The following is an 11,274-nucleotide window of genomic DNA, read 5'->3' on the forward strand; positions in this document are numbered from 1 at the left end:
TTGCCAGATGCTATTTTTGGGTATCACAGATGCCATAATTTCATAATTTGTTCACATCATGCATGCTGTTTCTGCCCCTTGCTGGGGAGTGGTATTTGGCTCTATAATTGCCTGTTGCTATTTTCGGGCATCCCAAAATTATACTTTTAGACTACAATATTAGGTAACAGCAATCATAATAACGTCTTTGATTGGATTTGAATATTAATTTAGTCCGATGACCTCGTCGTGGTGTCAGACGAGTGGTGGTGGGGGATGTCGAGATTGGCGACCCGACAAAATCAACAATTCCAATGCAATGCAAAGCAACGATAACGAAAATTAAATCAATACTAAACATGCCTATACGCTACAACCAGAACCTTCAAATTTTTGTCCAGCTTTTTAGTCCCCGTGCTCAATGGGAAGATATGGCTTTGCTTTCTGGAAGTATTACTATTTTATAAGACTAAATATAGCAACTCAAATTAGTCTATATCAAATCGATACTACTGATTTTTCTCAGGGCTTTTTCCCTGCACCCTTACCGGGGCCTTTATTTTCCATTGATTCCAAATTATTTCATATCTTTTCTGGGCATCCAGGTAAACAAAGTTTAAACGGTATGACCACTAAACCCCTGTAAAACTAGCCACATTTAACAACATTGTGCCCCTCCCCACTCTTTTACAAAAAAAGCTGGATAGCCCTTGAATGTTAGTGCTCTGTCTATATCACCTGTTAGATCTGTACATGGAGGTATCTACATGGTCTGTCTGAGTGTAATCGCTGTAAGGTCTACCAGAAGAAAACACAGGATTTAATTACAGCATTTTAACAATTCAAATGATAGTATAACTGACCTGGAGCGTGATAAATAATTGATTATGCTTCAGACTGAATTTGGTAAGTGTAAATTAAATTGTACGAGCAGTAAGTTTGTCAAAACGCGACGTTATTTGTGTAGGCATAGGAGGCCTACTGTATTTCCATAGATAATTCATAGCATACTGTATCATGTGTATTCATAGAACATGTTCTAGGCCTATTTAATTAATTGCATTGTTAATATTTCTCAATACTGCACGTCGTGTAGATATAATTACAGTTATCATTGTTATTCCTTGTATATATTCGTGTTTCCTGCACTTTATTTATTCATGGAGGAATAAGCAACTTAATTGCATTTTGAACAATATATCATTTTCGCAGTAGACCTACATTTGTCTATTCCCATGATTTAAAATAATCTTACGAATTGTAATTTGGTCAATGCTACCACATTCTGTGTCCAGATACAGCACTTTTAACCTGGATGATTTTTTCCTGTGCCCACTCTTTAGCATCATATACAGTGCATAGGTCTTTATTATCTATATTTTTTCTTGAGTCATACCAGTAAGAATATGATGCCCTTTAAAAAAAATCTTCCTATTAGTATTATATGGGAGAGTACCTCATGAACATTATTCACACACCCTCGAGCCTGCTATGGGGATATATTCATGCCACGAAATTTAGAATATGGAATATAGTGTACGCTTGGAGCAAATATTTCAATATAGATAAATTTAGTAAATGTACGATGTACAGTATATATTGTACTACATATTTTCATAACAATAACTTAGTTATATTTAGATGCTTTAAGTTTCAAAATTTGCTCACCTTGGCCCAAAACATATGGGGCAGAGGTGGGTATATCTCTAGTCCCACTAACTTTAAATCTTTGTCTGCCAATAGACAGGATGGGGAGGGATGGTGGCTATACAGGTTTGCCAGCTTGTATTTCCAGGCATCCGGAAGTACCATATTTCCAACATAGACTCTATCTCCGTGTTAATTTTGATTTCTTTGAGGGGAGGGGCTAGCGGCTCTACAAATTGTCAGCATTTATTTCCGGGCATTCAGAGTTGCAAAAAAGTTGTTCAACAACCATAATGAGGCTGATAGTGGATGCTCAGCACTCTACTAACTTTTACAACAAAATTTATTTAGTTCCTTCCTACCCCCCCCCCCCCCCCACCGCTCTGACTATAATGCAAAATGCTTACAACGGCTGGGTGGTGATTGGCAGTACACCGGGAGACAATCACCTACTCTTTTCCGAAGAGGGTACTGTGTTCTTTAAAGTGCACATCGGCCAAAAATGCACACAGGACCAACGGCTTAACCGTCTTATTCGAAAGACGGTGCGCTATGTAACTTGTATTTCAGCCCTCTAGCTGAAACACAAGGAGAGGAAGCGACGGGGTTTGAACCGGGGACCTAAAGATCTCCACGGTTCAGCGCACACACAGTTGCTACCACCAGATTAGCCGACTGAGCTAAGCTGCTCTCTCTATCTGATGATGATGATCTGTGTAAATTCTCCTTCCCAACAGTGGTACGAATCTGCAGTTAAAATTTAAAATATAGGTATGCAACTACTGCACTAGCCTACTCATTTTTTTTAATTTACTGTACATAATAAGAATGAGAAAGTTTACCTTACCGATTTCAAGAGTTGGAAAACCTGTCTCTTATACACATCTAGATGTGTATAAGAGACAGCATTTAGTTTCTTTGAACTTCAGGCAAAAAATTAAAAATATAGTGGTCTTACTGAAATCATCAAGGGAAAAAAAACTATACAAAAGAACTCTGAAATTAGTAACCTGCATAACTCAATTTCAAATTCCAGGATCCGCCAGTGCATTTCTTTGGCATAAAGAGATAAAATTTAATATTCCAGTTATTAAAAAATCAATCAACTTACTGCATCCCCAGGCAATATGGTTTTGCTTGGAATATGGAAAATGTTTTTTATGAGGTATTTTTCTAGCCTGTCAAAAGCTTTGTCAAAGCGACCACTAAAATATCGAAGAAGTTTTTCAGATCCCTGGAAGAAACAATGAGAATCTGTGTGAATAAAAGTCCTAATTATTAATTTAAAAATCATTATTAATTAATTAAAAATTAAAGAATGAAAACATGACTGAGGATGACAAATCAACAGCGCTAACAAACAGTTTTTAAAAAACAAATATGTACATAACTTAATTTTACATTTGAATGTTTCACCAGAATCATAATATCAAAAGAAGAATTTTGGACATAAGAACTAGATAACTTGGGAAATCTAACAATAATATTTTGTAGGATTAACTCTCATAGAATATTGCAAATGAAGCAAATGAAGGCTCAAAAGCCTTCACACACCTGTCTCTTATACACATCTACATGCTCATCTGTCCTGTTAGGTTATAACCATAGTTGATTTTGCAGCATGGGAGATTTTTTATTTATTTATTCAACACTAATTTGAGGGGGTAGCTCAAACAGCAATGCTACAGAAATTATGAAATTGCAAATCAACCTTCAAATTTAATTGTCACTAATAAATATTTTGAAACAAAAATTTTTTTCATGTCTGTGGGCTAGTAAAATATTCTGTGAGCTAGTAAAATCTCTAGTAAACTAGCCCAGTGGGCTAGTTACCAAAAAAAGTTAGGGCAAGCCCTGAGTATATATTGTACTACATATTTTCATAACAATAACTTAGTTATACAGTATTTAGATGCCTTAAGTTTCAAAATTTGCTCACCTTGGCCCACAACATATGGGGCAGAGGTGGGTATATCTCTAGTCCCACTAACTTTAAATCTTTGTCTGCCAATAGACAGGATGGGGAGGGGTGGTGGCTATACAGGTTTGCCAGCTTGTATTTCCAGGCATCCAGAAGTACCATATTTTCAACATAGACTCTATCTCCGTGCTAATTTGATTTCTTTGAGGGGAGGGGCTAGCGGCTCTACAAATTGTCAGCATTTATTTCGGGGCATTCAGAGTTGCAAAAAAGTTGTTCAACAACCATGATGAGGCTGATAGTGGATGTTCAGCACTCTACTAACTTTTACAACAAAATTTGTTTAGTTCCTTCCCCCCACCGATCTGACTATAATAGCCGGTCCACTTGCAAATGCTTCCGACAGCTATGGTAGGGGATTCTTAAACATCATCTGCTACAAAATGCAAATATCGGAATTATAGTATGAACTGTATTTTGTTCTCATCGTTATAAACTCTAAATATTTTGCACTGATATATAAGTGCCGGTAGTTATTATATCACAATTATTATTATTACTATGTGTTTTTATGCCATCTGCTATAACCTATAATTATCAGAGACAGCATTTATATGCTGTACTTAATGACGTACCTCCAGCTTGGCGACACACCTTCTCCATGCTTTCTACCTTTGTCAACACTGCATCTAACTGACCCTGCACTTTCTCCATATCAACCATGTACTGCTTAAGATATGCATTCATATACTTCATCTGTAAATAATAAATCATTCATTCAATAATGTACAAAGAAACGCATAGTACGGATGTGTTTGTGGTCTTTAAAATGAATATATGAATGAGTGATATTGTCACCATTGCCCTTATTTTCATCCTAAATAATCGAAGATCAATTAATGTTTCAAGTGTGTGTGCAAATACTAGCACTGTACTTGTATATGGTGAGAAATCAATTGCCTCCAATACCAGGATTCAAAATCTAAAGAAAACCTTGGTGGCCCTGTTGGTTACTTTATTATATGATATAAATCTATAAAGTTTCTATAAATACATTTTACCAATATACATAATGCTATGCAGCAACATTGAGTTCATATGTGATGATATAAATAAATGATAATATAATATGATATAAATAAAACCAGTAAATAATTATCCTACAAACATTTTTAATCTTGATTTGGAGTTGCTGTATTTCTTCATCAAGTGCTTGCTCTTCTCCATCTTTGTAAGCATGGTCTTGGTTTACCTAGAAAGGAAATCACAAAAATGCTAACCAAAAATACATTTAAGCCTTTTTGTAATCAATTAAATTCCATACTATTAAGAAAATTAAGGCCATATTTTCTATACCTTAATTTCTCAACATTAGTTTCTTTGAACTTCGGGAAAAAAATTAAAAATATAGTGGTCTTACTGAAATCATCTAGGAGGAAAAAAAACTATACAAAAGAACTCTGAAATTTGTAGCCTGCATAACTCAAACTTGGCTTGATGGAATGTTATGTTTTTTTAATTTTAAGTACAGCAGTTAATCATAGCTATATTCAATTGTTGTGACATTTAGTGGCAGAGTCCAGGGAGAAAAAAAAAACACTGTAGTAATATTTGGAGGTAGTAAAGTATAGACTTTCCATCTGTGAAAGCCCCTCCCTGGGCTTCCTTTATTTCAAATTCCAGGATCCGCCAGTGCATTTCTTTGGCATAAAGAGATAAAATTTAATATTCCAGTTATTAAAAAATCAATCAACTTACCGCATCCCCAGGCAATATGGTTTTGCTTGGAATATGGAAAATGTTTTTTATGAGGTATTTTTCTAGCCTGTCAAAAGCTTTGTCAAAGCGACCACTAAAATATCGAAGAAGTTTTTCAGATCCCTGGAAGAAACAATGAGAATCTGTGTGAATAAAAGTCCTAATTATTAATTTAAAAATCATTATTAATTAATTAAAAATTAAAGAATGAAAACATGACTGAGGATGACAAATCAACAGCGCTAACAAACAGTTTTTAAAAAACAAATATGTACATAACTTAATTTTACATTTGAATGTTTCACCAGAATCATAATATCAAAAGAAGAATTTTGGACATAAGAACTAGATAACTTGGGAAATCTAACAATAATATTTTGTAGGATTAACTCTCATAGAATATTGCAAATGAAGCAAATGAAGGCTCAAAAGCCTTCACACACTGCTTTTACTGATGATTAGAGAAATACAAAAGTCTTTCAGCCAAATTTGTCAGCAGACTGCACATATACAAGGGTACCAAGTCTCCCAGAACTCACGGTAGTCTCCCAGAAATCGGGAAGGTCTCCCGCACTCCCGCAAACACTCAAGAATCTCCCGGAAATTAAATCATCTCTGCAAATTAAAGGGAAGAGGAGGTCAAGTCTGAGAGGGCCATTTCCGGCCATTTAGGTGCCATAATCATAAATTACCTCAGCTCCAACCATGGTGGGCTGATGTGGTCTAGACCATCCATCTATGAATGTCTCTCTCTTCTTACTATACTGTACTTGGTTTGTTTCCCCACCCTTCGACCCACCACTGCAGATATCCCGGAAATGACTTCTTCCAACTTGGGACCCCTGCATATAGGGTTTTTATTTCCTTGTAATCGGGACACATGTGGCCCACACGCGGCTGCACTTTGCCCAGGCATGTTATTTATCTAATTTTACTATGTGATATACGTAGATTCAATCTATAGATAGATAGATACAGATAGACAATAAAAAGTTCGAACACATAAAACCAATAAATATATACTGTCATTTCTGAGTTATGGTTCTTAAATACAGTTGTCTGTTGGATACTATCATTTTGTTTACCTTACCTCACGAATTACTTCCTGTGAAACTCCTTCCTTTTCAAACTGAAACAGAAAAATTATTAAAGTTATTGAATTCAATTTTTATTATTATTATTATTTTATTAAGAATTATTGAGGCATTTAGGGAGGCATTTATTCCAAATGAGGCTCTAGAAGGGGGGGGGGGGGGTTTGGGGTTTATTCAAGAGGACGTTTATTCAAAGCGGAGGCGTTTATTCAAGTAAATATGGTATACATGTACGAGTTAGCCGACACAACAGTAATCAAAATTTACATCTCACCTCAGACAGTAAATATTTTTCCAGCAGCTCAATACCATCATGGAGGTAATCAAGTATAGCATTGTACACTAAAAAACAACAAATGGAGGTAATCAAGTATAGCATTGTACACTAAAAAACAACAAGTTCTTAGGTAAAAGTCAATCAAAATGTTACTGTCCATTTGTGAATTTAAAAAAATTATTAATTAATATTGATAATTATTATGGGTATACATATATAAATTTATATAATTTTTGTTTAAAATTTTCATTATTAAAGTACTATACTTTTTTATGAGTGAAATTTCTATATACATTTTAAATGCCAGAAACTAACCGCAATTTTCTGAATTTTCTTTTTGTATTTTTTTCTGTTTGAAAGGAAGGTAATAAATGATTGTTTGCATTGAAAATATATTAGTCAGTGAGTACCTCCATCAGCGAATGATTTTGGAGTGAATCCTAAGAATTGTGTCTCATACTCCTGCCAGTCATCAGCAGTCTCTACTTGTAGCAGACTGCTTTCTTGTAATGTAGACATCCCACTGCTTTGATCACCACTCATATTTATCAAAGTCAAGACCTGAATAATATAAATCAAAAAAGCTGCTAAGTACGGTACGCATGAGCATTTATTACTATTAGACCATTATTATTGGAAATGAAGATAACGCTTGGATAAGCAATTATTTTTTGGAGGCGAATGCGACGATAGACGACAGTGTCCAGGCTCGTCCGTCAGGAAAAATGCCTTCCTTCCTGCCCCCTCCCTTTCCTAGCTGGTGCCAGTACTGGCGGCCATAGAGGAGAACCTCTCAGCTATAAGGGCATTTCGATTTCCAGTTTCCTATTGGCCAGTGTGATCCTATCATCATCTTCTTGTTATCTGGATTGGGGATTTTCTTGTATAAAGTGAGTGGCAAGGCCAAGGGTGAAGGTGTCGTGTATGTTATCTTATCTGGTTCCTGCTATAAACCGTTCTGGTTTGTGTTAACATTATAGCCCTTTAGAGTAGTAGAGGCTGATATAGACTGCCTCTAGGCTTTGTAGGCTAGGCTAGTGTAGGATTAGGCCTAGGCTAGGCCATATCTATCAGGCTATTTGAGTGCAAAAAATAGTCAACTACTACTAAGCCTAACTAGGGCCTAGGCCTAACTAAACTAGGCTAGCCTCTCTAGCTAGGCCTATAGGCTATGTATGCTCTAGCATAGTCGTACGACTACATTATCTCTAGGCCTAGGACTAACTACGGTAATAATATTTAGTTAGACACATCATATGGAGAGAGATTCCAACAACATTATTACTAATATTACAAAATAATAAATCCAGACTAGGCTAGGCCTATAATTTAAATGCTATGCGTACAGTGAACGCTTGTTATTTTTCAGTTTCCAGTCCAATCCAAAAACTACCGCCACATATAAAGCGCCCTCATTTTTAGCATCATAGCCTATGACATAGGCCCTAGCTAGGCTAGTCCTAATCAATCAATAATTTCTATACATACCTAGCTAAGCTTAAGCCTATATTACAAAAAAAAAACTTACAATCGACGATGTTAAAAACCAAAGATTATATTGTCGGCCTAGTTCGTATTTTCCTAAAATTACTTGCAGTTCTTTTGAAATAATATCGCCCTAGGCCTACTTGTTTCTCTTCTCGATGATGGGTGCAGCCATGTTGAATTGGTTGAATTAATGAGAATTGTGCATCTAATACAAATCGTAAATTCAATCAACTCTGTATACCAATTTCGTTCTGATCCGCACACTAATACGTTTCAAGGCGGTGCCACCAATTCCTGAAAAATTTCATTCATTTTATATTCGGGCTGTACTACAATACGGTAATACGGTAGTGCTTTTGTTGTCAGGAACGCTCTAATGTTGTAATTTGATCTCAAAATGTTTGAATGTCAAGAATTTGAAGATGCTTGTAAAGAGTTAGACAATCCGGTGATTGACGAATACGAGTTTTTCGTCGAAGCAATGAACGTGAAAATTTACCGAAAATATAAAGAGGTACAATGTCTACCTACAGTACCAGCGGTGTGTCACACTAACTCGCCCTCACACCCGGCTTTTTTTTGCAGGCACCCCAGATTAATTAGGCTAATAATTATGGCCTAGCTAGGTGTAAAGGAACCCCTGGATTATTATGGTTATAAGAACACAAAATTATTATAAATAGGACTGGGCCCTAGCCTAGTTGATTTATTGAAATTCTATTGTATTTTTTTTTTAAATAAATTTTGACTGATTCATTAATTTTGTACATATATATTTAAATATAATTTATTGATATTTTATGCTAATTTAATTTATGTTCTTGTTGGCACCGGAGAGCCACTAGACGGGTGCGTACCTTTGGTCTGACGGCCCATTGGTCCGAAGGCCTGTTGGTCCGAAGTTCCTAAGTTGGGTGAGTACCTTTGGTCCGAATGCCCATTGGTCCGAAGGGTCTTTCGTCTGAAGGTTCCTAATTTTAGTGACCTGGTTTTTCAAGAATAATTGTTATAATACTTATTGAAACCGTTTGTTATGTCAGCTGGGCTCTTTGAGTGACGTTCTTGACCACTGAATGCGTTTTTTATCTGCTTCCTTGAGTGATTCTGTATTTTTATATCTATATTATTATTATGTGATTTTTGTATTATGTGATCTATGCTTTTGTTGTTGGCTTTAAAGAATACTTATATTTGATTTATACATTAATACAGTATATATATATATATATATATATATACATATATACATATATATATATATATATAAATTTCTACTAAGGCAGATTACAACCATTTTTTTTTTAATCTTCACAATAAATTTTATTCAATCAATTTCCTTTATCATGTATATTTTTTTTTTACAATTCTCAATTCAAAGATTGATTGAAAAGGCATCAATTACAAGCAAGCTTTAAGTTTTGATGCCCTACAAAGAAAGAACAATAATAACTACAAAAGAATTTATTTGTTTTATTTTATTTTGTCACATGCCTATGCAGCTTTATTTATTTTATATAATAATACTTGATAAAAATCAGGTTTCGCAAATAGTCTAGTACTGTTAAGTATAATGAACAAAAGTAAGGCCCTACATGTAAAAAGCCTTAATTATGTTTTAAAAGGATAGTTAGAAATAAAGTTGCCACAAGCATATTTTTGCCTCACTCATTTACATTACAAAACAAACAAAGCCGCTGAAACATGGGCCTGTTGACATTAAACCTGCATGAAAGTAGCCTAAAAAATGTGTAATTATCTCTTCACGTGAAGTCCAATAATAAGGTTATATTATACCGCATGTCAAGTGAATTGTTTGCTCATAGGATATTGCAGAGTTGAGCATCTTGCAACTATCAATAATATTTTATTGTTGCTGTTAGCTAATATAGGTCTATCATGTGTTTTCTTTTTTTATATTTTTGTCCATATTTCAAATATATTTATTTCGGGCCAACAGACTTTCGGACCAACGACCTTTCAGACCAAAGGACCTTCGGAGCAATGCACTGACCCCCACTAGACAGTGATTCAGTTCACTTTTTGGCAATCCTGTCCGGCCAGTTGAGTGTTGTTTTTTGCTCTCTGTTTTTTGTGTTTGTCAATTTTAACGTTCTTTGGATGAAATAAATTAAATTAAATTAAATGAAAAGGCTGCTGAAATTACCTGCTTTACTAATCTTTCATAGCGATAGTTGTCATATGCTAAGTTTTACTGTGTTTCAGAAAGTAGTGCATTTGCAATACCTTATATCTGTAACGTACCACATCCATGGTCTTGCATACTGCTTAATAAAATACATTAAAATGATTATGGGTCTACCAATGAGACAAATATTATTACTATTGTATTTTCACTTCTGTTTGGTCCTGGTTGTGTTGTGGGGCACTTTAATGGCTGACCATAGTAATACCATCAATCATTCAAACTTCAAAAACATTATATTCACTGTAATTTTTTCTTTCCAAAGTCATCTGGCCTTTATGAATACAAGACATTTGGTGTGCTTGAGGGCATCTCTCCAGATATCTGTGCCAAAGTATATACTGATCTTGAATATCGAAAAGAATGGGATAAATATGCAAAAGGTAAAAACTCATTCGTATTCACATACAATTCTGTCATTCTGCTAAAAAAAAATTGTCTTGCCTGTCTGTCCAATCCAGGTTAGGATTTATGTAGCAAAATTTTAATTCCATAAAATACTTGGTCTTTTGAAAATATCAGTTTCAAGATTTAAATAATAAATTTAATTTTAGCCAAAAAGCATAGTTGATGGGCTGTGTAGTAGGTACATGCTATAATGTACATAAGCCTTAGGGGCAAAACATTTCCAAAGTGCTTTATTTTTTGTATTGCTATATTTGTGAAAATTTTTATATTGTTATTAGTGACATATATATTTTATATTAAGTTAATATTTTGCTGAATTTACCAAGTACTGTATCTTTTTGATTTTTGCAGAATTATATGAATTTAAGGAAGGAGAAGTTACTGGAATTTACTGGAATGTAAATTTTCCATTCCCAATGTATAACAGAGATGTATCCTTCAATTCACTAATACAAAGAAATAAATAACAAGCATTTATGATATAAAGAAAGATGGAACC

General features: G+C 34.7%; 2 protein-coding genes across 4 annotated transcripts in view; one reads left to right on the top strand and one right to left on the bottom strand.

The window, feature by feature from the left end:
* The window catches only part of LOC117117881 (protein MIS12 homolog), a 10,058-nt gene extending 1,702 nt beyond the window's left edge, over positions 1-8,356 (bottom strand). Inside the window, exons 1-7 of one of the 3 annotated variants that reach the window (XM_033262351.1) lie at positions 8,205-8,356; positions 7,087-7,237; positions 6,674-6,741; positions 6,396-6,434; positions 5,306-5,428; positions 4,716-4,799; positions 4,183-4,303 (exon numbers count right to left, since the gene is read on the bottom strand). In XM_033262351.1, coding sequence (XP_033118242.1) covers positions 4,183-4,303; positions 4,716-4,799; positions 5,306-5,428; positions 6,396-6,434; positions 6,674-6,741; positions 7,087-7,219 — 568 coding nt within the window. In that variant the 5' untranslated portion in view covers positions 7,220-7,237; positions 8,205-8,356. Of the gene's footprint in view, positions 1-4,182; positions 4,304-4,715; positions 4,800-5,305; positions 5,429-6,395; positions 6,435-6,673; positions 6,742-7,086; positions 7,238-7,970; positions 7,996-8,022; positions 8,094-8,204 lie in introns of those variants that run through there. The other 2 variants (XM_033262352.1, XM_033262353.1) reach the window with 2 other exon arrangements.
* Positions 8,357-8,436: 80 nt separating this feature from the next.
* Positions 8,437-11,274, top strand: part of LOC117117883 (phosphatidylcholine transfer protein-like) — a 9,588-nt gene continuing 6,750 nt past the window's right edge. The window contains exons 1-3 of the mRNA XM_033262354.1: positions 8,437-8,678; positions 10,633-10,750; positions 11,127-11,206. Of these exons, the coding sequence (XP_033118245.1) occupies positions 8,562-8,678; positions 10,633-10,750; positions 11,127-11,206 (315 nt within the window). The 5' untranslated portion in view covers positions 8,437-8,561. The remainder of the gene's footprint in view (positions 8,679-10,632; positions 10,751-11,126; positions 11,207-11,274) is intronic.

This window comes from Anneissia japonica, unplaced genomic scaffold (genome assembly GCF_011630105.1).
Source record: "Anneissia japonica isolate Jap-2015-1 unplaced genomic scaffold, ASM1163010v1 scaffold287896_len759773_cov187, whole genome shotgun sequence".
Lineage (NCBI taxonomy): Eukaryota > Metazoa > Echinodermata > Crinoidea > Comatulida > Comatulidae > Anneissia > Anneissia japonica.